The following is a 26,641-nucleotide window of genomic DNA, read 5'->3' as shown; positions in this document are numbered from 1 at the left end:
GGTCCCAGAATGAGTTCAGCTGTGCTCAGAATCGGCTGGATGGTCTCAGAACGTTGGCTGATTAAAAAGACCCGCCCGAGTTCAACGTCCTCACCTAAGGTCTCGTTGCGTGGAAATGTGGGGACAGCCGTGACACGGGACAGACCTCACAAGCAAAATGCAATAAAATGCAACTCTCCGTACTGGCTCGTCCGTACAGAAGTCTCCATAACCGGGCAAGAGGAGGCTCAAGCTCCTGTCCCTCGGGGGGTCATGGGAGCTCAGCTCCGCACGCGCCGTCCCGAGACTATCTGAATTCTCTTGGGTGACTTGTGAGAGGCGAGGGGGCTGGCGACGTGCCCGGGGCCCCCCGGCCAGTCCGCGAGGGACAGCGCCAGGGGCGGGGTGGTCCGCTGTCCTGGGCCATCTAGCGATAGGGGCAGCTCGTCCTGGCTGAGGTGCCCGTCAGGACAGGAGGGGGGGGGGAGACGGGGTTCGAGGTGGAGCTGCACTGACATGGGATGACAGGCACGTGGGTGACACAGACAGGGCCGTGGGCGTGCGCGCCCCCACGGGCATTGGCGGAACACGGACTTACTTTCCGGAGGGACCCTATCTTTGTGCGGGCATCCAGATAGACTGCGGTGATGTGGGTAAAGCCCGGTTACGTGGCCAGTTCCATCACACCCCGGGGTGGGACACTTGCTCTCTTTCTTTTCTGCTCTCGAGGGATCTAAAAGCGACAACAGGTGTCAAGAGAATGAATTTTTTTTTTCTTTTCCTTTTTTCTTTTTTCCCCATCGAAGACAAATATGATTCATTAACAACCTGAAGAGACCTTGATAAATAAAGAAAATCAGCAGGTGTCAGGGGTGACAGGCTGTGACATCGACTTGCGTAGGTACCTCTTGGGTTTTGGGGTAGGTTTTTTTTTTTTTTTTGACCTTACACGGTGTCATCGCGAATCATAAAATATTTTACGTTCTTTGCTGGTGGAAAAAAATGAAAAAAAAAAAAAAAAGAGAGAGACTATCCCTACCTTCGTTCCTGATCGTTTTCCCGTGTGTTACATGACAAGCTGTGTTGCTCAAAGAAATCAACATAAAGAATGATGACACAGTGACCTTCTAAGAGAGCAAGCCTCTCGGTGACCCCCCGCCCCCGCCCGCCGCTCTGTGACATCCCACGGGGAGCACCGCGTCCCCCGTGCGCTCTGCGGGGCCGCGTCTGTCCCGCCGGGCGCCGTAACCGTTGACGGCATTAGGTGCAGAGTTTTAGCGCTGCTGGAGTTTGGCATCTTGCGACGCCGCTCCACAGCGCACCGATTCGGAGATTCTCTGCAACAAGCTGAACTCTTAGAAGGCACTGCAAGCAAATGAACCAGAATGGTGGGATCCCCCCCGACAGGGGAGATGGGCAATAAAACAAAAATGTTTCAGAAGCTGCTGGAGCAACCATTTGTCTTGATTTCTTCGTCTGTACTCGGAACCAGAGGAAGGATCTTAGGAGGCTGTGCATGCATGAACAAAATCAGGAGGTGATGGTTTCATACAGCCCTGCTGGCGCTCTGCACCACCGGTCGAGGGAGGAGCAGAGCGGGCCACGGGTCGAACGTGAATGCCAGATGCCAGAGATGCAACCCTATTGCTAGGAAAGCTCTTTCTCTAATCCAGGATTGACCACGCTTCATCAATGTGCAGAAAACAGCTCCAGAAGATAGTTCTAAGGGAAGGCTCAGACCAGGTTGTCATCTAAGGCTGCAAAAACGTCGTTTTTGAGCCAGTTTTTGAAAACCAGCGGCACAGATCGTCCACAGATGGTGACTGTGGTGGTTTGGTGCAGGGAGAGTGCGGTTAACACTTTCCTTAGGGGCGTAACCCTTTCCTATCAATGTCTCGTTAACCAGCCAATCGAGACAGCGAGGAAATGTAGGTTTGGTTCAAGTTTTATGACCTCGTATGGACTTTCTTCCTAAGTCATGCATGCGACCTTGAAGGAGACAAAGGGCTCACGGGAAGAAATAAACAATTTTATGTTTATGTAAAAAAACCCTCACCCTCCTTTCTGTTCTTAGCTAGCATTTTATTCTGGGTAATAAATACATCTTTCAGGTCGTGGGTCTGTAAACCAGTGCGGTGCTGGAGGGGCGTGCCCTGGACACGGCCGTCAGCGACTCGCTGCCCTCACGGAAGGTCAGAGTCTCCAAAGACGACCTGATACCGTGTCGTGGCTTCGGTTTCTAAATATCTTACTGGAGCTTCCCTTACACCTGCGATCAAAAAACCTAGCATTTTATCGCCTTTTGCGTAGTTACATAGTAATGTTAGTATATGACTTAATTAATGTGAATATGAAATAGTAAGTGCACAGTAACGGTTTCAGAGGAAAATATTCATTATTAAAGATCATAAGCTAAATGTAAATAGCATGTAAAGGTAAAAGCCTACACTGTGACCATTATTCATCCTTAAGTGACTCTTTTTCATTAGCACACTTACAACTTCCTAACGAATTTCATTAGGTCTCAGATTTCCAAAGTGTTCTGAAGTTCAGTGCAGATCTGTATAGAATTAAGTGCTCAAACAATTTCAGTTTTTGGAGGACACAAGGGTATAATCTCCTCTCGATGCCGCTCGCCTCCGCCGTGTCCCCTCCCCTCGCATGCTGATTTCCGGAAATCCCAGTTGAAGGTAAACATTCAAGCAAACACAAAACAACCAAGCAAGCAAACAGACCAGTAATTCAACTGAAAACCCTGCGAGAACGTCTAGAAAAAAAAAAAAATCGTGCGCTGGATTTAGCTTGCTCCCTTCCTCCCTTTCACGTGGATGCTTGAGGAGAAGAAAGAGGAGTTTCATGATGAACTTCCTCTGTTTTAGCTCAAGATTTTGGAAAAGGTTGCTCATTTATAATTTAAATCATTTCAAGGAGATCGTGTATAAACGAGAACTGGTACAATAAGGCAACAACGAAGCTGGAAATAAAGACTGTTGGCAAGCTATGCGGTCGTAGGAACTGTCCGTTGGCCGTGTTGGGAGAATGTCGTATCATGTATATTTTTAGTAAGGAGGCCATTAATTTCCTTGGCCCACTCTGGTGTCCCTGCTTGGTTTTATTTAATCGGTTCTGAACGTACCTACGGGTATCCTGAGAAAAGACCTGGGAACGGAGTGGAACACACGTACGGAATGGGGGAGCTTGGCTCAGAGGAAGGAATCTACAGAAACAGGTAGAGTCAGGGGTCAATGCTTCTGACTCATCGGGAAGATCCATATACCCCAACCCTTCCCCCGCTTCAGGGAAAAGCGCATCTCAGGTTTTACTGTTTGTTCCCGCCTCAGCCCCATCTGTTGAAGGGAAGCAAGCAGTTTGAATTCCATTTCTTGCAAAAAAATAAAAAAAATAAATAAAAAATAAAAAAATAAAATAAAATAACAATGACAAAGCAAAATGAGTAAGGGTCTGCAGAAAGCTGCTGGGTTTAAGGGAACCACAGAAGCCAAAGAAGCCAGGGCGACATGGAGTCTGCGATGCCCCGTGAGCCCACACGTTCCCGAGGTCCGTTGCCGCATCCCTTGCTGCCAGCTCCACCATGAAACCCGCTCTACCGACTTCTGACACGTGAGGCCTCAGTCCGACTGAGCCGCCCCGTGAGAAAGGACACTACTTCCTACAGGTGTCTGGTTCCTAGGAGTCTCAAATGTCCTGGTGGGTCGCACTATGGTTGTGCGCACACATGCGGCTTCACGGTCTTACTGCACCCGGAGCAAGCTGACGCTCGGCCGGGCTAGCGCCTGTCCCCTTCCCTCAGATGCCGCGCCCCCCGGAAGGTCCCCCTCCGCCTCCCGTACCGAGACGGCGGTCAGCGCTCAAGCACCTGCCGCGTCGAGAACCCGCCGGGCCTCTGGCTAAGGTCTGTCTCCAGCCGGGCTTCGGTTAGAGCGATGCCACAGGAGCGATGCACGTGTACATTGAGAGGAGACTACACACCTAGGTCACAACGGGAGAAACTGGTTCTCTGATCGTTTGAGGTTTCCATAGCAACTGATTTTCAAGCCAAATTCCTGAACCTCAGCATCAGATCCACAGTGAGGAAACCCAGTCTTTGTAAGGAATAGAACACAAGGTAAGACAGAGGATGTGCTTTGGTCCTAACGTGGGAGGGTTTAAGGAATTACCAGCTTCGTTTTTGAAATGGCTTCTGACTTTGGGTCTTGTAACCGAGATGCCCACGGTCTCGAGGCTCCTCGTGGGGTTACGTCATAACCAGCTCGTATCCCAAGTGGACACGGTTCTTATTGCAAACACAGGGCCAGTCACCCGTTCATGTCTAAACGCTCCGTAGATGCGCTGACTCTGTGTTTGCTTCACGTAGGAAGATGCGTGAAAATATGGGCCTGTGGAGCTCATAAGTGAAAAATCTGCTGAAACTATCGTGTTGGGTGGTTTTTGAGTATTTCGCCATAGAGTAGGCGCCATAACCGTTTCCACAGAACGGAATGGAATCAGTGAGCGGGGATGGACACCCTGAAGGAACGACTATCGACCTCAGCTCAGGACACACCACGCCTTGCATAGCAAACGGCTCCCATTACTCACTATCTGAAGATAATTAATGTGCAGTCACTGCCCTTCTCTTACGTTGTAGGTCATTCCGTTTGTGTTCAATTTCTATGAGGGCATGTTTTCTATGGGGGGGGGAGGTGTTTCATCAATAAGTGTCACTTGGCTGATAATTTTATAAATCATGATGCCTCCTACCCGTTCCGATACATAAAATACGTGTCTCACCCCTGATTGGCTACTCGTTGCGTGGGCCCTCGCCACTCCACATAGACTCTGCTCCGTGTGTAAGAACACAGGCTCACGCTAACGTCCCCTATCACGCGCGGTGCGCGCGCGCTAGCCCTGTCTTTCCAAGGCAAGCCTCTCCCGCTGAAACGTGTCCCTCATCTGCTCTGATGGGACATTGGGCTGCTTTGTGCATCTCCCAGACAGATATTTTATTCGCTCTTCAGAAACACAATCACAAAATGTAATTCTGTAACCAGCTCCAAAGAGATGGGCATCAGTGATAAGACTTAGCGTGATGCACACTTCCTTTGCGGAGCATCATTGGCATCTTTCACCCTAGCTCCTGCTTTCATGAGGCAACTTACGTTAGGTAGAAATATTACCTTTACCATAGTATGGCTTTTTGACATGGCTGTCACTGGACTTAGGCTTCCTCTCCTCCCCGGGAAGCTGTCTTGGCGACTGCTCCTCGTACGACCGCACATTGTCCCGCCTTCCGGCCTCCATCGCCATCTTGTCCCTCATGGCCTTCGCTCTCTCTGTTTCCAAAGCAATGGCTTTCTCCAAGAGGGTCAGGTTTCCCTTGGTCATGTCAAACACCTCCTCAGACCTGTCCGAGTTCACGGAGGTGGTGTCGTCGTCTCGTTCGTGATACCCGTCCTCCTTTGCACAGCTGGAGAAAGTTCTAGACCTGGGGCTCAGCTGCTCCTCGAGCCGCATCAGGTTCATCATGTCGGAGTAGTTCCTGTCCGGCGTCCTCCCCGCGAAGTCGTCCTCTTGCCGGACGTGCTGGCGGATGTTCATGTTCTGCTGCTGGCTCCTGTCCTGCGGGTTGGTCTCGCTCAGTTTCCGAGCCAGGTCGAAGCACTGGTTCCGCAGGCACTCCAGGCTGCTCAGACACACCTCCTCGTCGCTCTCCTCCACCATTTTGTCCATGAGCCCGTTGTTCATGGGCTTGCCCAGCATCACGTAGTTCATGTTCCTGCTGTCCTGCTGCGACAGGGAGTCTGCGTACGCTCTGTCGTTGAGGTTTTCCGCGAGCACCACCCCGTGTCCCTGGGCCAGCAGCTTCAGGGAGTCCACCGTCTCTCTCACCACGTCGCTGTCCAGGTCCAGGCTCAGCTCGCTCTTGCGGCCCAGCGCCTCGTTCCGGTCGCTGCCGTCCTCCAGGCTCGTGGAGGTGTTGCTGTTCATCTCCGACTCCGTTCTGGCCCGGTAGGCCGCGTCCTCGGCGATCTTGCCGAGGTTCAGCAAGGACTTGGCCACCAGCTCATCGTAATTATCGTACTCCTCGTTGTTGTTGTCGTCCTTCTCCGCGTCTTGCATTATTCGAGAATTGTGACAGCTCATTTGATGGTCTTCTGCAAAGAAGATAAAAAAAAAGGGACAAAAAAGAAAAGAAAAGGAAAAAGTGGCTAGAACTTGAAGTTTAGTGGCAACAGCATGGAAAGCAAGTCAATGGCCCGTCAAAACCCTGCTCACTGCGTACTGGAGACGAAGCCCCGCGTGCGGCGGGCGGGGCTGGCGCTGTGCCACCGAGGGCACGGACTGCGCTACAGCCGGGGGCCCGCGGGAAGCCCTTGCTAGGAACTTTCCATTTCCTTAATTATTCTTAAAATGAGCCAGTCTGTGTGGTATGTGTAATTCTAAAATATGAATTTTTCATTCTAAATTTTACAAGTGACTTTTATCTTTTATTGGCTTTATTTATTTGCAGCCCAAGCAGATGCGTGATAATTACACTCATCGTATTACCAGGCTCTCTAAGAGTTCACGAACTTGACTCGTTACCGACTCTTAGACAGATGTTCGCGGCAATTGCTTTTAAATCGTTTGTTTTCACAGTGATGCTCAGGAACCACAGTGGAAGGCCTCGGGCTCCGGCAGCGGCGCCGCCACCTACGCTGGGCGTCGGGCGTCAGGAGCGCACGTGTGGACTGAATGACGCTATTTCGAATGTTCTACCTTATAGACAGTGTGTCACGGTCCACGGAGAGGCAACGGGAACGTGCGGCCAAAGTTTAGAAACTACCTCTAATTAACGGTGGTTCCCGCATTCGTATCTCAGGTTTGAGAGGGCGGGAGGGAGGGGGTGCGCTTGCCCCGGGGGAGCCCGGAAAGCTCCGGGCCGTGCGGTCAGCGGTGCGCCTGGGGCCCGGACGCTGCGGCCTTTACCGTGACCGCGGCACCCGGGTTTGCCCGCCTCCCCGCTGGGAACACCGTCCGGACGAGCACTATGTCCAGTCTCCAAAAACGTGTCGGACAACTTGCTAAAACAACACCGGGTTAAAAAAATTACATAAAACTCCTGTTTTTCACCCAAAATGTATTCTAACACTCAAGGAATATCTGGGACGTGCATGTCTGTCCCCCGTGCTGCAGGGTCGCGAGCACAGGTGCTTCCAGTGCAGGACTGACGGGCGGGCTCCGGGAGCTCCCCTCCCCCAGCCCTCAGACTGGCTGCAGGGAACCCCCCGCCGCCGTCACGCCCCGCCCGCCTTCTGTCTCTGTGATTAAAAAAAAACAAAACAAAACACAAAACAAAACAAAGGAGAATCGCTCCAGTTCATCAACGCGCTGGAGGAAGGAGGTGCACCGATTAGCACTAAGTACCTGTTCCCTCACGGCTGAGCCGGGGTGTCCCCGGGGCCTCCGTTATGACGTCACGCTGATCCCTCCGAGGAGACTTCGGCCGGGCACCGACACATCAGTGACGATGTCCTGCTGGCCCACAGAGCAAGTCAACAGCTTTTAAACATCTAACACGTCTTTCTAAGCATCGGCAAGTCAAGTTTCCCGTATGTTAGTCATAGAGCGTCGCCCTTTGTCTACAGCACATCGGGTCTGTTTGCTGGATGATCCCTATCCATCCCTTTCTTTAGCATAAAGGATACACGTGTTCCCGAGGAGCGGCAAGGGGAGAGACACCGACCCCGGGAGCACAACCAGGGACCGGCTGGACGCGTCTGACTGGCATGCCCGCCGCCCCCTTGGTCCTGGACGCCGACGGCGATCCTGTCCTGGTGGATGCGTCACATGTAAAGGTCACATTCTCCTCTCCACTTACACACTGTGGCTTCTGCATCCACGGGCTGTGAGCGGTGGCGCGGCCCCCGGGCAGCCAGCCAGGCCCCGCCGCACCGAGTGGGGGCTCTGAGGCCACCCCCAGGTCTGTGCCCGCCAAGACCCAGCCGTGATGCGAATCAATACATACGCTTGGAACCATGGAGGCACGAGCACCATCTTGGGGCATTTTCCAAGATGAGTCAAAGAAGAAAACACGTCAGGTAATGTGTATTATTTTTATGATTTTCTCTTAACTTCCTGTGTGAGACGCGCCTTAGCATCCTGAAGGACGTAGAAAGGAGGAGACGGATGGAGGCACGAATGGGAAACAGGCCCGTGTCACCCCCTGGCTCCTCAAACTGCGGGAGAGGCTCCCCGGGGACCGTGGCCGTGACCCGCACGTCATGGAGGTGAACACCTCCCGCCACGTTTAGGTTTAGTTGACTTCTGTTAATTCTCCACCCTCTGAATCCTAGGGTTGCCTTCAGTTCCTTGGTCCCAAGTAGGAAAGGTCTTTGCTGTTACAGCTCCTGAGCCCCCTACGCCTCGCCCTCCTGGTAACCGGGCACCTGTTCCTCTCTCACTTGATCCCTGAGCTATGTACCCCCACAGAGGCGAGACAGCCATTGTGCAGGAGCCTGCAACCTCACCCCATGCATGGGGCGGGGGGACGGGATGGCCATGGTACACAAGCCTGCAGCCTTGCCCCACGCATGGGGTGGGGGGATGGCCACGGTGCATGAGCCTGCAGCCTTGTCCCACACACCACGCACCGGGAGGAGGGGGGACAGGACGGCCACAGCACAGGAGCCTGCAGCTTTGCACTAGCCTGCAGCCTTGCCCCATGCATGGGGAGGATGGGATGGCCAAGGTGCACAAGCCTGCAGCCCCGTCCCATGCACCACGCACAAGGGTGGGGGGACGGCCATGGTGCAGGAGACTGCAGCCTCTCCACATGCACGGGGGAGACAGGATGGCCACGGTGCAAGAGCCTGCAGCTTTGCACAAGCCTGCAGCCTTGCCCCATGCACGGGGAGGATGGGATGGGCATGGTACACGAGGCTGCAGCCTTGTCCCACACACCACACACGGGGGGTGGGGGAGAACGGGATGGCCACGGTGCAGGGGCCTGCAGCCTTGCCCCATGCACGGGGAGGATGGGATGGGCATGGTACATGAGCCTGCAGCCTCGTCCCACGCACCACACATGGGGTGGTGGGGGTGGGGAATGGGACGACCATGGCACAGGAGCCTGCAGCCTCGCCCCATGCATGGGGCCGTGCAGGGGCAAAGCGCCACCGCCTCCAAGGTGCCCTCCAGCTCTGGGTCGTGATAGTGGGCTTCACAAGAGCAGATGCACCACACCGTGGTCACAGACATGTCAGAGCAAAGATCAATGGGGTACGTGAGAACACGAGCCGGTCAGGTGACTCGTCCACTGCTCACTAGCGTGTGGAGCTGGGGGCACCGCAGGCCTGACCCCTCTGGGGAGCTTCTACAGGAAGTACGAGGAAGCTCCGTGGAAAGACCCCGCACGGCGAAGGCGGTCTGCACGCCGTGGCCGGGCTACCCGTGGACGCAGCGCCCCCAGAGCAGGGGCCAGGGGAAGGGGGCCTCTCTGGGAACAGGCCGGGGAACCGTGTTCGCATGGGGCTACGCGGCCGGCGGCACGGCGTGGCTCTTCCTCCCCGTTCGGCGTCGTGTGCGGCTGCGTGACCACCATCCGTGCGGGTGGGGGTGGCAGTAGACGGTGCCAGCCGCCAGGACTGCTTGCAGGTTATTGGGGTTTCTCAGTTCCTGGCATCCGGCCACCTGGAAACGTCCGTGACATAGTCAGCTGTTCTGACGTGGGCGGTGGGCGCGGCCGGCGGGCAGCAAGCAGGCTCCACGCGCCCACTGGCACCGGCCTCCGCCAGGGTTCGAAGCGCTTACGGTCAGCAGGGACGATTCCATCTCCGGTTTTGGGATTTCAGGCAATTTGCCCCTCTGCTTCGCTTGTGCCGAGGCTAAAACGACGTGGTCCACGCGGAAGGGGGCACGACCCACGTGCTGGCCGGGGCTCAGCGACGTGGCTCCGACGGTCCACAGCCTGGACTTGCGGCCGCACAAACCCCGGGGCTCAGGGGCCAGCGGTCCGTCAAGGTGGACAACGTGTTGCTGTGAAAAACCTGTGGGTCACCAGCTGCATAAAAGCCCCTAACTTTCTACACTGGAGTTTGGGGAGGAGCCCAAAGAACCTCAGTTTTCTTTTTGTGGTTTCCTGTGGTAAGTGTGCGCCCCGCAAATCCGCGAGGTCACAGACACGAGGCGGAGCCACGGACGTCACGCGGCGGCGGAGTGAGGGGTCCGGGCCCAGAGGCACAGGCCGCTCAGCGCCCGGGCCCACGCGCCCTCGTGGCATCTCCAGGAGCTTTTCTGAAATGCCGTGGGTGGGAATCTTACCTCCCTGGAGTCGGACTGTTATGAACAATTTATACTTGACAGTGACCATTAGGGGACCAGAAAGAGATCTGAAAGGAAAATCTCGTAGGGTTTCTCCGGCACTTTCACGACCGCGATTTGATGGGGGGAGCTCTGCGGATTTCGACGTGGTAATGACAAGCACTGGCTGTCCGGTGCGTTGTCTCAAAAAAATACATTCAAGACCCCGCTCTGGACTCTTCCAATATCCAGTCCTGATTGTGTTGCTCTTTCTAGCCTTTCAAATAAGCCCTGGGCAGGCAAACACACAACAGATTAAAAAAAAAAAAAAAAAAAGACAAGGAAAAAAAATTTTAAAAACCCAGAAGAACAAAACAGAAAGGAGAGAGCCCGCATCACAGCGGGAGATGCTCTAGACTTTCCAGGGCACAGGTGCTGGGGTCTGGGGGCGACCCCCCAAGGGGCTCCAAGCAACGAAGCCCGATGTTCCTCAGGACGGCAGCGTGTGGGTCGAGGTCTCTCATTACAGAAATAAACGAACATCACAACTTATTTTTGACTTATAAGTAGGCAAGGGTGGTAAAACCTTGGATTCCAATGACTATGCTGCTGTTTTAACAGCCGCTGGGGAAGGTGGGGTCAGGTGCTCCCGCAGGCGGGGTTGCCCGGCAGAGACGGCTGCACTCCGCGGCCCCAAGGCCCGTGTGTGTCCTGAGCAGCCGTGGGAGCACCCCTGACCCCACAGACGACGGACGGAGCCCAGAGGGTCCCGCTGCTGCTGCCCACTGGAGTGGGGTCCACGGGATGCTGGGGGGAGCACTGTGTCCACTGGAGCAGCTGGATGGCGCGGCTCTCACGCCCGGACCTGGACGCTCCGTCCAGACTCTTCTCTTCCAGACGGACCTTCCGCTCTTTGTGACATGCGGTTCTCATGTCTCATCCCCAGACTGCTTCGGGATGACTTGAGGACTTGGTTATGACACCAGCCGTGGCTTGTCAGCTTGCTTAGCCTGTCAACGCCTGGGGCCCCGACCCTGGGATCCGACCAGGTGTGCAGGGGAGGCCAGGAACCAGGGAGCGTCCAGACGGGCTTCAGGGACCAGCAGGTGCATAACGCCGTGTGGACGGAAACATGAGGGAATCCTGGGGGTGGGAGAGGGCAGGGGGCAGACTCCCCGGGTGAGGAGGCTGCACAGGGGTCTGGGAGGACTGCAGGGAGGACATAGACCACCTGGGTGAGGAGGCTGTGCAGGGGGCTGGGAGGGCCACAGGGAGGATGGAGACCACCCAGGTGAGGAGGCTGCGCAGGGAGCTGGACCACAGGGAGGATGGAGACCACCTGGGAGAGGCTGAACAGGGGGCTGGGAGGACCGCGGGGAGGATGGAAACCACCTGGGTGAGGAGGCTGCACAGGGGGCTGGGAGGACCACAGGGAGGACGCAGACTACCTGGGTGGGGAGGCTGCACAGAGGGCTGGGGAGGACCGCGGGGAGGACAGAGACTACCTGGGTGAGGAGGCTGCACAGGGGCTGGGAGGACTGCGGGGAGGACGGAGACTACCTGGGTGAGGAGGCTGCACAGGGGCTGGGAGGACAGCGGGGAGGACGGAGACCACCTGGGTGAGGAGGCTGCACAGGGGCTGGGAGGACCGCGGGGAGGACGGAGACCACCTGGGTGAGGAGGCTGCACAGGGGCTGGGAGGATCACGGGGAGGACGGAGACTACCTGGGTGAGGAGGCTGCACAGGGGCTGGGAGGATCACGGGGAGGACGGAGACCACCTGGGTGAGGAGGCTACACAGGGACTGGGAGGACCGCGGGGAGGACGGAGACCACCTGGGTGAGGAGGCTGCACAGGGGGCTGGGTGGACCGTGGGGAGGACGGAGGCCACCTGGGTGTGGAGGCTGCACAGGGGCTGGGAGGACCGCGGGGAGGACGGAGACCACCTGGGTGAGGAGGCTGCACAGGGGCTGGGAGGATCACGGGGAGGACGGAGACCACCTGGGTGAGGAGGCTGCATAGGGGGCTGGGAGGACTGCGGGGAGGACGGAGACCACCTGGGTGAGGAGGCTGCATAGGGGACTGGGAGGGCTGCAGGGAGGACTGAGACCACCTGGGTGGGGAGGCTGCACAGGGGCTGGGAGGATCACGGGGAGGACGGAGACCACCTGGGTGAGGAGGCTGCACAGGGGCTGGGAGGATCACGGGGAGGACGGAGACCACCTGGGTGAGGAGGCTGCACAGGTGGCTGGGAGGACCGCAGGGAGGACGGAGACCACCTGGGTGAGGAGGCTGTGCAGGGGGCTGGGAGGGCTGCAGGGAGGATTGAGACCACCTGGGTGGGGAGGCTGCACAGGGGCTGGGAGGACCACAGGGAGGACGCAGACTACCTGGGTGAGGAGGCTGTGCGGGGGCTGGGGAGGACCACGGGGAGGACAGAGACTACCTGGGTGAGGAGGCTGCACAGGGGCTGGGAGGACCGCGGGGAGGACGGAGACCACCTGGGTGAGGAGGCTGCACAGGGGCTGGGGAGGACCGCGGGGAGGACGGAGACCCCCCACCACTGTGCTCACGACGGCCCTCTCCTGTATGTGACCCCTGCCGCCAGCCCCCTCCCTGAGCCCAGGTAGAGTGACGGGAGCTCCCCCTCTGCCCTCATCCTCCTCAAATACCGCAGGTGTGCTCTGGGGCAGGTGTGGAGTGCTTCCTCCGAGGGAGCAGAGAAGCGTCCCCCGTGCCCAGGTGCTGGTCATTCCTGCAGCCTCTTCTCCCGCCATGAGCCCTGGGTCCCCCGCACCCTCCCCGAGGCCTCGCCCCCATCCTGATGGAGGGGGCTGCACCCGAGGCCTGTCGCCACCGAAGTCCCCATGAGCAGGAAGGGGCGGGGAGTCTGAACTGAGAGCTGGAGGGAGGGCTGCCCATGCACGTCCGGCCGGAGGACCCCAGCCAGTCCCCCTGCAGCCTCGACTGTCACATTTCCTGGTCGTGGTCCTCCCAACGATGTTGGTTGTCTTAGTTTCAGTCTTAGGGGAACTTCCCGATGAGTCTGCCCACCTTCCCCATCGAAGCAGTGGCTACAATGATCCGGGCAGAGATGTGCCCTCACGACCCTTGTCAGCTCGCGTAGGCGAAGGACGCCCGCCGCTCCAGAGCCCAGAGCCAGAGCCAGAGCCCAGAGCCAGAGCCCAGAGCCCAGAGCCCGTCCCCAGTGACGTTTTCTTAGGATCCTTGCATGTCAGTGCGGGAAAGAGTTGTCGATAGGCCCCCATCGGGACCTTCACACTAGAGGACACGTGGGTCCGTCAGGTCGAAGCAGCCTGTGTGTGTCCCGGTGCCCTTGGGGGCGAGCCCTGCCGCCGTGGCCCCCCCAGGCCCCCCCGGGCCCTCGCGATGCTGCCCCGCTCTCCAGAACTTGCCGATATCCGGGGGTTCAGAAATGGGCCAATCTCACCCATCAGTCACCCGGGACCTCAGAGGATCCAGGTGAGGAAGGCCTGTCGGAGACGCGACTCGTGCTCCCCGCTTCCGTGTGGGTAGGTGAGCCGGCTGGTGAAGCTCGCGGGGACCCCGGCTCACAGGGACCCCGCCCCCGCCGGGAACGAGTGCTCAGAGGAGCTTGGCACCTCGCTGGGGGGCCCTGTGTTCACTGAGCGGCCGCAGGCCTCCCTGGATTCCCGCCCGGCGGGAAGCTCTGCTCCGGTGGGTCCCCCCGACCCCGACCCAGCACAGGTAGAGCGCGGGCGTAGGGCTGCGTGGGGCCCCAGTGCCCGGGAAGGGCCCTCTGCTCTTCCACATTGCATGTGTCCCTCCTTTTGCTCAACAGACGCCCGCGCTGCAGGCGCCCGGGGCACGGGGCACGGGGCACGCCCACAAACTGGGTGCTGACGCCAGGGTGCGGAGGACTCTGCTCACACAGACTAACAAACGCTCAAAATCTCTTGCAATTTAATGTTTACAACGAGAGGTTGCGGGGCGCCTGGCGGCTCAGCCCGTGGAGCCTCCGGCTCTTGATTTCAGCTCCGGTCATGACCTCAGGGTCGTGGGATCGAGCCCCGGGTCGGGCTGCACGTCAAGCAGGGAGTCTGCTTGGGGTTCTGCGTCCCTCCGCCCCGCCCCCATACACACACTCTCTCTCTCTCTCCAAAAATAAAAAAAAAGATTAAAAATAAATTGACTGAATGAAATCTGACATGTGACTTCCAAATTGATGCTGAAAAATATTTGGAATTAGTTGGTTTTGCTTTTACGTAAGGAGAGTAGAGACCGCCCACCCCGAGTGATCTCCCTGTGCCCTGTGAGGGCAGCGGGTGGCCCCCAGGCCGACGCGGCATCGGTGGGCACCGTCGACCCCCGGCAGGAAGGCTGTGCGGGCCGGGGAGGTCTCTGTGTGCGGAGCCTCCCCGAGGGGAGAGGCGGAGACGGCCTCCACCCTTGCTGGCCTCGCCCCTCCTCACCCGTGCGCTGCAGGGGCCGAGGGAGGGTGACACGCGGGGACTGGGTGGTCCTGCCAGGCTGGGCGGCAGTCGGAGCCTCCCGGGACCCCGTCCCCCTCACCCGGGATTCTCTGTTCCCACCAGCGCAAACCCCTGGGGAGATGATCGTGGAGGCTCCCGCGCAACCACCCGGACGCGTGTTCCCAGCCCTCTTCCCTGAACCGGTGCTGCCCTTTGGTGGCGGCCCATGGGCTTGGGCCCTCGCCCGGGAGCGTGCGCTGCACCCGGCTGGGTCCCGCCTGCTGTCTCGCTGTGGCCACCCGCCCCCGGGGACGCGAGCAGGCTCCCCGACGAGGTAGGGGCTCGCGGAGGTGCTCTCCATCTCGGCTCCTGTCATCGCCCCCAGCTCTCCTAGCGCCCGAACGACAAGCATTTCCTGCACCCCCTCCGCTGTGCGCTGGGCCACCCGACGGCCACCCGACGGCCACCCGGCGGCGCCAACCCTGGTCAGGATTAGGGACACGTGTCCCGAGGTAAACTGAGGCATGGGCCGACGCCCCTGACCAGGAGGCGTGTCAGACTCCAGCAGCCGTTTACTTGCTTGGGTCAAACATCGGCATGTCTGGACGTCGTCCTCAAACTGCGAACTGCGCAGCTTCGGGGAGGACGGTGCGGGAGGGGACCTCTCAGGTCACGGACTGGCGCGGCTGTCACCGTCCTCGGGCCCGGGGGCACCGAGGCGACACTGCTCAGTGGGCCATTTGGCTGCTAGCTATCGAGCACCTCTTTGGGCAGAAGCATCAGCCACGCACCCGTCCCCGCGGCCTCGGAGGTGGCGTTGCTGGAAGACACGCTCGCACACGGAAGGGAAGTGTGAGGTGTGGTGCCCTGGCCTGTGCGCGGAGGAGCAAGGAGGCGGCAGGACACGGAGCGTCCTGGGCCGGACCAGCAGGGCCGGGTGGGGGCGCGTTGGGGCCGCGCCGGGAAGCAGACAGGTGGGTCGCGGAGACCCAGACGCGTGTCGTTCACGCTCCGTGATGACTTCGTGCCTGTTAAACCTGATTACCTCCATGTAAGCGAGCACGTTTGGCCAGTTGCCACCCATTGGCCACAGGGGGTCACGCAAGGGTGTCCGCGGGGGCCCCGACCCTGGTTCTTGCAGCACGTGCCCCCGCACACCTCACTTCACCGCGGTCGGGCCGCCCTGCGCCAGCTGCCTCTCCGCACCGCTGCTCCTGCAGCATCCGCTCGCGTCTTGTCCTTCGTCACGTCTTGGTGATTCTCGGCACTTTCAACCTTTTTCATGATGATCATATTTGTGACGGTGATTTGTGATCAGCGATGACAAGTCGCCGAAAGCACAGATGACGGCCGGCGTGTAAAGCGTCTCCTCACGAAGGCGGGCATGTTGTGCGTTTATTTATTTATTTTATTTTTTAATTTTATTTTTTAATTTTTTTTTCTTTTGCTTTGTTCATTTAGATGTGACGCTGGCGCACCGTCACCGGAGCGCGGTGCAGTGTAAACACGACTCTGTGGACTGGGAAACCAAACGAGTCTTGGGACTCGCTTTGGTTCAGCGTCCGGATCCGGAACGGGGCCGCAGCATCTCGGAGGTGTGCCTGTGGATACACACGCGTGTCACGTACACGTATGTTTTTGAAACATGGATCGTCCACCAGCCATCCAGTCGCGGACCCTGCGGGGGCGTGGACCGGCTCTCCTGATGGCCTCTCGTCCTGTGGTGCTTTCGGGGCCCGGAGCCCTGATTTGGAGTGTGACCCGCACGCGTGTCCTGAGCACGAAGCCTGAGAAGCCAGCGGCGTTTGTCCCGCCGACTCGTGGGGGCCGGGCCTAGGCTTGTTTTTTTCACGAGCAAATCTCCAGTATGTGGCGCGGGGCCTGGTACGCAGACGGGGCTGCAGGGACGTTCGCCGGCCTGGTGAGTGGACCCAGGGAGGGAAGGCGGAGTGGGCGCGCAGACACGTCCCGATCACACGTGGACACCAGGGTCCCCGGGGGGCCGACCCGTCCGCGGTCGGCTCTGGCCTGGGCCCCGCGCGGGATCTCCGAGGTCGGGCGGTGAGGCTGCCCCACGGGCGGAGGGCAGGGCTGAGGCTCCCGGGGAAGGTCTTCATGGACTGTCCGAGGTCGCGCTCTGTCCCGCGGCCTCCGCGTTGCCCCGGGAGGGGTTCCCAGGAGACGGATGATCTCGTTGAAGGAAAAATAGAGGCGTTTGCACAAGGGCCCCGAATCACGTCGCGCCCCGCAGACCTCGGCCGTGCTCCTTCCTGACTCTGCTGGTTCACGAGGCCCTGGAGGCCCTGCGCCGCCCCGTGTCCTGAATGGAGCTTGGGGACCTTCCCCCTCGAGGCCGCCTCAGGCCGCCGCCTTCTCTAAATTTCGACCTTAAAAATAGGACAGTTGTACCCGCCCACCCAGAGAAGGAGCTGTGTGAGGTCCCCAGTCCCCAGACTGAGGCAGACTGACGCCCATTAGCACCCTCTCCCTCTGCCCTCTCCGTCTCTCTGTCTCTGTCTCTGTCTGTCTCTGTCTCTCCATCTCTCTATCTCTCCATTTGTCTCAGTTTGTCTCTCTTTTCTCTGTTTCCATCTCTCTCTCCCTCTCTCTATCTCTCTCTCCGTCTCTCTCCCCCTGTCTCTCTCCATTTCTCTCTCCCTCTCTCTCTGTCTCTCTGTTTCTCCATCTCTCTCTGTGTCTCTCTCCCTCTCTCTGTCCCTCTGCATTTCTCTCTCCCTCTCTACCCCTGTCTCTCTGTGTCTCTGTCTCCCTTTCTCCCTGCCTCATCCTCTCTGTCTCTCCCTCTCTCTGTCTCTGTCTCTCCCTCTCTCTCTGTGTCTCTCTCTCCTCCTCTCTGTCTCTCCTTCTCTCTGTCTCTGTCTCTCCCCCTCTCTGTCTCTCCCCCTCTCTGTCTCTCCCTCTCTCTGTCTCTCTCTGTGTCTCTCTCTCCCCTCTCTGTCTCTCCCTCTCTGTCTCTCTCTGTGTTTCTCTGTGTCTCTCTCCCCCTCCCTCTCTCTGTGTCCCTCTATCCCTCTCTCTCTCTCTCTGTGTCTCTCTCCTTCTGTCTCTCCTCCTCTCTGTCTCTCCTCCTCTCTGTCTCTCCCTCTCTCTCTCTGTGTCTCTCTCTCCACTCTGTCTCTCCTTCTCTCTGTCTCTCCCTCTCTCTGTCTCTGTCTCTCCCCCTCTCTGTCTCTCCCTCTCTGTCTCTCTCTGTGTCTCTCTCCCCCCTCTCTGTCTCTCCCTCTCTGTCTCTTTCTGTTCTGTGTTCCTCTGTGTCTCTCTCCCCCTCCCTCTCTCTGTGTCTCTCTCTCTGTGTCTCTCTCTCTCTGTGTCTCTCTCCTTCTGTCTCTCCTCCTGTCTCTCCCTCTGTCTCTCCCTCTCTGTCTCTCTCTGTGTTCCTCTGTGTCTCTCTCCCCCTCCCTCTCTCTGTGTCTCTCTCTCTGTGTCTCTCTCCTTCTGTCTCTCCTCCTGTCTCTCCCTCTGTCTCTCCTCCTCTCTGTCTCTCCCTCTCTCTCTCTGTGTCTCTCTCTTCCTCTCTGTCTCTCCTTCTCTCTGTCTCTTTCTCTATCCTCTCTGTCTCTCTCTCTCTCTGTGTCTCTCTCTCTGTGTCTCTCCCCTCTGTCTCTCCCTCTCTGTCTCTGTCTCTCTGTGTCTCTGTCTCTTGCGCACACCCACACACACGCAGCTCACAGAGCCTCCACATCTCGCAGTGGGCGTGGGACCAGTGGGCGTGTTTGGCTGGGAGGGACTCTGGGAGGGACTCTGGGAGGGACTCGGGCGGACTCAGCCCTGCTCTTCCTTCCCACTCGACCGCGGTTAAGGCCCGTCACGTGGAAAGAATCTGACCCGTTTCCAAAGGCCCTTCAACATCGACAGCAGCACGACTTTCGAGGGACCCGAGTTCCACCGTCTTCCGTGTCTGGAAATTTTGTTCTCCGAGCCCAAACCCTGAAGGCTGTCCCTTGGCGTGTGACTTCTAATCCCGCCTTTCGTAAGGACCAGCGGTTCGTATTTTTCACGGACTCGCTGCTGTTTCAAACTATCCGATGCATTTCCTTTGGCAGGAGGTGCTGTCTGCTTCGTGTCCGTGTCCTCGTGGGACCCCACGCACGTCTGGGTGTAGGGGGGGCACCGGTCATTTCTCGGAACGGGCTGTCACCGTGCTCCGGGTCCCCTGCGCTAGAGCGGCCTGGATACGCACGGCCGTGCCTCGGCCCCGAGTCGTGGAAGAGCCTGAGCACGTGCGTGGGAGCCCGCGGACAGCGTCCCTGGGCAGCTGCTGCTTGTGGCTCTGCGCACGTCCCTCCCTCCGCGCGGCACCCCCCGCGGCGTCCAGACAGGACAGCAAGCCGCCCGGAGGCCCACTAGCCTCCTGAGCTGGGGGCGACGCCAGGCCCCCGGCCCAGTCTGCACACGAGGAACTGGCGTTTGCAACACAGGTTAGGTTAATAGGCGAAAACAAATAAGCTGGAAATTCCTGCAAGTGGACCTTAAAACAGATTGAATAAAAACACACTCGATCTGCTCTCTTACGTCTTTCTCTCCTCATGATCACGTAAAGAAAGGCTCTTCCCCAGCCCTTCATGCACGTTGCTCGCATCTCAAACCTACGTGACGTTACATCCTCGGCAGGTTTTCTGGTTTGGGTTTAAGTTGTCTGAAAATTCATGAAATACGAGCCGTAATTATATTTTATACTCATGCAAAGTTAGTTTGCGTGAAGGAAGTCTCATTTCTATCGCCGACTTACACCTAGAAGCGCCTGACCCTGTTCACTCGTTCCCAAGCGATGGAGCCGTGCCCTCCACTGCACGCTGGGCCGCCCGAAATAACGCGTTCATGGATGTAGGGGAAGATTAATTTTTAAGATGATAAAAAAAAAATCATCATATTCTTTCTCCCAACTGTGTCCACAGCCGTTCTCAAGTTGAAACCCTGCAAACCAAGCACGTCATCTTTGTTTCTATGTTGGTCTCAGAGCTCATTGCCGTTTCTGCTGACTGCAGAGAAAACTGGTTCGCTAATGGTGATTTTCCGAGTCTGCATTTCAGCGCGCTCCGCTCCCCTCATCAGGGACAGCTCCCCGAGCGCGAGGTAAGAGGGTAATTGGCTGATCACCGTGAGGACAGCTCCTGAGGGGAGTCTGGGGGACTCGGAGGCCACAGGACGGACCCCTCGCCACTTGCCTTCCGCCTTCGTCTTAGAGAACTTCAGGCCCATCTAGTGCAAACTGTCACGATGCCTGAGCAACGTGGGGCCTACTGCATCATCCCGCTTGAAAGAAGGAGCACCCTGGATACTTGGCAATTAAAAAAAAATGTTTCTTTGAGGAGGATTTTATACGGGCTGGGTTTTGCCTTGAATTCCCTTCCCAGGAAGTGGAGTCCCTGCGGAGAATGGCCTGTCGGCAGCTCCACGGCGTACAGGGCAGCTTCACGCGAGGGTGAGAACAGCGCAGAGTCGGCTCGAGAGAGGTGCTGCCACGGGGCACGTGACGGCCGGACGGAGGCCGGAGAAGCGGCGGGTGGACGCGCAGGGCCAGCTGTGCACCCCGCAGGGCCGTCCGCCTGGGCTCCCTGGCTTCGCCGGCCTGCCGCGCTCGTGTCGGACCTGCGGGAGCTTCTCACGGCGACTCGCTTCCCCCCACACCAGCCCGCGGCTCCCCAGCTGTGAGCGCCCTGGTGGCCACCGCCCGTGTGCGGCTCACCCGCGAGCAGAGAGCGGCCGCGAGGCCCGGACCGCCCCTGGGGCAGGAGGGCAGGGGGGCAGGAGGGCCTTGACCGCTGAATGGTCAGCTGGGCTCCCCCAGGGCCGCCGTGCCCAAGGCGGCCCCAAGACTCAACGAAGAGCAGCGCAGAGAGGGCGCCACCTCCTTACAGGGCGTTTCAGAAGCGGCACATGGGAAGCAACGGTTACGTGTTGAAGACGGCCGTGAACTTGGACGTTTTCTCTTGTCTGGAGAGCAAATTGCTGTGTTCTTGGCCCACGGAATCGTCTTTCCGGTCAGTGGGCAGGTCCGCACGTCCTCCCAGGGACACACATAGACACACGGATGGTATAGACACACGTACGTGTGCACGTACTATTTAAAGTAGTATTTTTAGTGGGGGTGAACTAGGAAATGAGACCACCATCTGTGAGGCATTAAGTGACCACCTTACCTAGATTTCTCAAATTGTTAAGAATCCGAAAAGATATTTACCACAGGACAGACAAAATCTGCTATTAGGAAAAAAAAAAGTCTATGATCCCCTGAACCATAACTTTCTTACCTTTAGTTTAACAGGGGGACTTTCATTTCATAAACGCAGCCTAAATCCGGGAAAAGAACAATAAAAAAAAAATTAAAAAAAAAAATAAACGCAGCCTAGGCCATTGCAACGCATTCTGAAAATAAAATCCTCCGTGCAAAAGACCAGGCCAACGGGACAAAATATAATTTTGATTAATTCTATCTGAATTTAATGTAATCCGAAAAGAATCACTCGGATCCTGTTCCCTGTTGCTCAAACAGGCAGAAAGTGATGAAAAGAACGTGAGGCCTGGTAGGAAGAGCCATCCGCAGAGCCTGCCACACGACCACCACCTACTGATAATCACCGAATCTTTCTGGGCCTCACTCTCTAGTGAGCAGGACAGTGAACCGGTCTCTACCCGTCTCACACAATCATCACTGAAGACCCAACATGATCCCGAAACTTAATACACCTGCGGGACGTGCGCGTCATTGGCGATAGTCTGCTGAGACATAACTGCAAGGCTGGGGGATCCTTGGGATTAAAATCACTATCTAACCCCCAGGTTGCAAATAATGGTCCTTCTACAGTCTATGGGCCCCTGTTGTGATAACCCAGGGGTTTAAATACGTTTGTTTTTTTTTTTTCTTTCTAAAACAAAACGTCTGGGACTGCGCGATCCAGTTTATAACAGAGATGGGACACGCTGCCTACGCTGTGGTAGATGAAGCAGTGATCGCATCCCAGGAGCGGACGTGGGCGGACTCTGCATCTCCTCGTAAGGCTGATGTCGTGTGGCCCCGTCACGATGCCCTGATCCCTCCTGCCTGATGGCGGTTGGCTGCGTGTGGACGTGCATGCGTGTGGGCCAGCCTCTCGCCTTCCTTGTCTGGAATGTTCTCCTCTCTCTGTGCTGTGATCGTCCCACTTCTCTGTTAACCTAACTCAGGGTCTTGCTTCCGTTTGCTAAGACAAAGGCACAACCCGCCTTGGAGGGAGTCTGCCGACAGCTCGGGGATTAACGGCCGCCAAGAGCAGCAACCAAGGAGCGTGGAAGATTGACTTCCGGGCGGTGACCCAGAACTCTGGCCACCCGGCCGAAAGGTACCCCCCCTGCTTTCCACCAAGGTCCGATTTCAGCCGGAACCGTTCAAGGAGGGGACGAGGGCATGCAGAATGGGACGCCCTGTACTCGTGCTGCGTCTCTCACGGCAAAGACGTTGTCATGGAGGAGCTCACACTGTTGGCAGCGATGTGGGTGCTCCATTTGCCAGTGAGGTCCCACAGACTGTGCCTGGTAAGTGGGGGCATGAGAGCGGGACACTGATAGATCTATATGCCTTTCAAAGCCCTATTTAACTGCATTAAACATAGTCTGGAGTTTGTGGGAAACGAGCGCTTGATGAAACACTTGGCTAACTGGGGTCTTAGGACACGTGATCATGGGCGGCCTCCAACGTTATAGGAAATCTGTGTTATAGGAAGTCTTGGTGAAGCAGTCTCTAGATATCAGGCACCGACAGTGATTTCTTCTTAGGAAAGATGCTTGTAGGGACGCCGGGGTGGCTCAGTGGTTGAGCATCTCCCTTCGGCTCAGGTTGCGACCCCAGGTCCCGGGATCAAGTCCCACCCACATCGGGCTCCCTGCATGGAGCCTGCTTCTCCCTCTGCCTGTGTCTCTGCCTCTCTCTCTCTCTCTCTCTCTGTGTCTCTCGTGAATAAATAAATAAAATCTTAAAAAAAAAAAAAAAGGAAAGATACTTGTGTTTGTCTCAGAAATCGAGCAAGCCTTTGGTGCTTCCCTGAGAGAACTAGCAGCAATCAGAACCACGGTGGGAGGTCGTCCACACGGACCATCACTGTTCGACCCGAGTGACTCCTCGGGACCATCTGAAAGGGGGTAGATCACTACACCTTGCTGCCAAGGATACTCCGTTAGTTGGAGGTATTAGTCTTATGATGAGCAGGTGGCCTGATGATCGAGTGACACTTTGCCATGGCCCAACACATCTTTAAAGTCTTACATGATAGATGATTCTAGAAGGAGCTTAGCTGGGGAGCTGGATGCTGCATATGAATTCTGAAACCGGGAACGTGACAATTGATTATTTATGCTCTTAATGGGCATTTGCTTTCCAGAAACTATGCCCTCGTATGCTTCGGATTCTCACCCAGTGTTTGCTAAACACCTGAGTGCTAGTCACCGTGCTAGGTGGGTCATGCAATTAGACACTCGGGGGCCTGCATTATTCTCATGCCACGATGCATCTCACGGTTCCGTCATACACCCACTTATCATGCCCACTTATTCGAGTTTTCCCAGAAACTTTTCTTGGATTTTTCTAGAATCTCTCACTAGTTTTGATCTGCTATCTCACTTTTAAAAACCTACGTTCTAGGGAACCCTGGGTGGCGCAGCGGTTTGGCGCCTGTCTTTGGCCCAGGGCGCGATCCTGGAGACCCGGGATCGAATCCCACGTCGGGCTCCCGGTGCATGGAGCCTGCTTCTCCCTCTGTCTGTGTCTCTGCCTCTCTCTGTCTCTCTCTGTGTGACTATCATAAATAAATAAATAAAATATTTAAAAAAATAAAAAAATAAAAAAAAGAACTGCTTAAAAACCTACGTTCTAAGCATTCGAGTTAGAATAATAATTAAAACAAACCCCGATCCAGTTACATCCTGAAGCTATTTCGGCATTTCGGTAAAGCTCCGCTTCTTCAAAACATGTCACTCGGTACTTGAAAAGTAGATTCAAAAATGTGAGCCTCAGGAAACTACACTTGAAAGTTTGATTCTAGCAAGTGAAGAGCAGGACCTAAAATGTGGTGGAGACCCTCGGTTTCAGGGATGCGTGTTCACAAAGCTCTCGGACCGGGACGCGACGCGCACAAACGCCCGCACCTGGATCCGCGCTGCCGCCCGAGCACGGAACGGGCACGCGGAAGGGCAATGCTGCTGCGCCCCGTCCTTACAAGAAGCCACGGTCCAGTCACACACCGTTAAGCAGCTTCAGCACTTAATGATTTTGCCCCAAATGGCACACGTTTAGGGAAGGTGCTCACAAGTCACTTGCCAGGTTGGCCTGTTCCCCAATGTTCCCAATGGAACACGGAGGTACTGCCTGTAACGCTCAGCGTGCGGCGCCGTCTCGCCAGGGACGCTGGGGTTTGGGCCACCGTCCACACAGCGGGGCTGCCGGTGCCCACATGTGCGTGGCCGACGCACGTCATCAGACTGTGTCCACCCCAGGCTCCCTGATGTCACGGCAGGAAGCACCATCGTGGGAGCCCGCACTTTAATGCGTGAAATCCGTGTGTGTGCAGCCCCGGGTGTGTGCCCACATATGCGGACATGCTCGTCTCCCTGCGTGAACGGGATGGTGAATTGCCCCCAGGAGCAGGACTGAACCTGCTGTAACAGTCATAAAACTCAGGCTTCCAGGAACAAACGAGAATGGCCTCTGGAGGAGGAACATCAGTTCGCATCCGCCGTGCGGCGTGGGCCACAGCCAGCCCAGGCCCACCCCACCTGAAGCAGCTCTCCGCTCGGGCCGCAGCCGCCGTCCCCGGTTCCGAGAAATTAGCTCTCCCGGAGTTCAGGCTTCCAAGAGCTCTGAGCCCGGGGAGGAAGCCTGAGAGAAGACACTCCTTTTGCTTTCAGACACTTTTGGCATTTCTCTGAGGCAAATTCGAAGCCAATAAAGACTAAATCTAGACTCTTCAGAGAACTCCCACCTTCTTCTAGAGCAGAGATGACTTTTAGGAAAGGATTATCTTTCAACTTATGGTGGTGAGCCTGACGCTAACAGGAAACCATATAAAAGCAAAGCCACCCCAAATCTGCCCAAAGCACGGTCACCACCGCGCGTGCCACGCCCTGGCACGCCTGGCTCCCTCGCAGCGCTGGACACCCCAGGTCAGAAACTCGGTCCTCCGGCACCAAGCCCATGACGGGTCGAGGAGCGGTTTCGTTTCAGCGATATTCCTTCCACCCCAATCCGGGACAAAAAGTATGACTTGGCCACTGACAGACAAGCGCGGCCTCCCCCGTGGGCGCCCCCGGGGTCTCGTCGAGCTCCCGGCCCTGGGAGGGCAGCAGGCCGAGCCAGCCCCACGCCAGCACCTGGCGGATACCAGTATGTGAGGGGCAGAGCCTCCGGGAACACAGGATGCTAAAGCCTCGTAGGTGCGCTGCCGTAAGGTTCTGGGTCAACGTGCCCACGGCGAACAGCGCACCCACGTCAGTGACGAGCACTCGGACCCGAGTGACGCACAGCATCCGACTGGCGGCACAGGGAGAGGAATGGTCTGCAGACCAGTGTGAGGGACACCTGGACGGACACTGGTTCCAGCCCCGACCAGGTACACTCACGCTGTGAGCACGCGGTCGTGGCTGTGCCCTGAATCGCCCCACCGGGACCTCTGCGGGGACACTCGGGCCCCCGTCACCACGTATCGGGTACTACTATTTTAAAGATTACCATTGTCTTCCTCCTCCTCGTCGTCGTCGTCCTCCTCCTCCTCATCCTCCTCCTCGTCCTCCACGTCCTCCCCATCCTCGTCATCATCGTCCTCCTCCTCCTCGAGCTCCTCCTCTTCCTCCCGGTCCCCCTCCTCATCCTCCTCGTCCTCCTCCCTGTGCTCGTCCTCGTCCTCCGAGAACTCCTCCTCCTCGTCCTCCTCCTTCTCGTCCACGTCCTCCGACCCCTCGCTCTCGTAGCACTCATCCACCGAGGAGCTGTCGGCTTTCACGGCAAACGGTTTCCGCTTGGGAGCAGGTTCTTGGGGCTGCTTATCCTGTGTTTTTCTTTTTTTAGCCAAGGGGCAGCCATAGACGCTGTGTAGAGAGACAGAGAGAAGATCGGGGTCACTATCTTTGGAGGTTAGAGCACCGGGGGCCCTGGTCACGCGAGCTAAAGCTTAGCAGGAGCACCACCCACACAGGTACACACGCGTCCACCCGGGCACCCCCACCCTCGCCTCCCCTCCCAGCTCCCCGCTGCGGCCACCAGATAATAACGCGGAGGGTCCCACGGAGTTCAGGGGGACGGTTGGGAGCCACGCAGCTGACAACACAAACTCACGTTCTTAAACACCTCGCCAAGCACGCATGATGTGAGACGGACGTCGTACAGGAAGCCCTAGTCCACGCGCAGAACGTGCACCCGTTCACGTGAAACATAACGTGCGTGCGCTGAGGGAAAGCTTTGGACGCACTTGGATTCCTACATTCCACGGACGAAACGGCACCTGTCACCGCAACGAACTATGCGAAGAAGAGGAACCGCACATGCCCGTTGCCGTGTAGAGAGACGGAGCACAACTGGCCCCTACGGGGAGTATCGTCAAGCCCATCTCAACGCCACAGAAAACAAAGTGTACTCGGCAGTCGCTCCTAAAACCTGCTGGAATCGACCCACGGGGGGGTACGGCCGTCACAGCAGGACCCCACCCCTTAGCCTCCCAGAGGGGACCGTTTTCCAAAGCAACGTTGCTAATGACTCATCCTCCGGGGAAGCCTGCGGATGTGCCACGAGGAACAAGGGGGAAAGACCCGGGGCACAGAGGCAACGGCTCCCTTGGTCCTAACATGAGATGTGTGATCTCCGTGACCGAGTGAGCCGTCGGGAGGACTCTGATGGGCTTAGTGTTGGACCTGAAATGGGTCGTGTTTTTCTGGTCTCACATGGA

The 26,641-nt window shown here is 57.3% G+C and overlaps 1 protein-coding gene across 50 annotated transcripts in view; it reads right to left on the bottom strand.

Annotated features, from left to right (window-relative positions):
- The window catches only part of MYT1L (myelin transcription factor 1 like), a 409,061-nt gene that overhangs the window by 81,810 nt on the left and 300,610 nt on the right, over nt 1–26,641 (bottom strand). For 25 of the 50 annotated variants that reach the window (XM_072767848.1, XM_072767862.1, XM_072767844.1 and 22 more), the window contains exons 9-11: nt 25,432–25,787; nt 5,157–6,134; nt 578–712 (exon numbers count right to left, since the gene is read on the bottom strand). In XM_072767848.1, coding sequence (XP_072623949.1) covers nt 578–712; nt 5,157–6,134; nt 25,432–25,787 — 1,469 coding nt within the window. The remainder of the gene's footprint in view (nt 1–577; nt 713–5,156; nt 6,135–25,431; nt 25,788–26,641) is intronic. The other 25 variants (XM_072767837.1, XM_072767856.1, XM_072767865.1 and 22 more) reach the window with 1 other exon arrangement.

Source organism: Vulpes vulpes, chromosome 8 (assembly GCF_048418805.1).
Source record: "Vulpes vulpes isolate BD-2025 chromosome 8, VulVul3, whole genome shotgun sequence".
In the NCBI taxonomy this organism is placed as follows: Eukaryota; Metazoa; Chordata; class Mammalia; order Carnivora; family Canidae; genus Vulpes; species Vulpes vulpes.
This window is presented reverse-complemented; position numbering and strand designations above follow the sequence as displayed.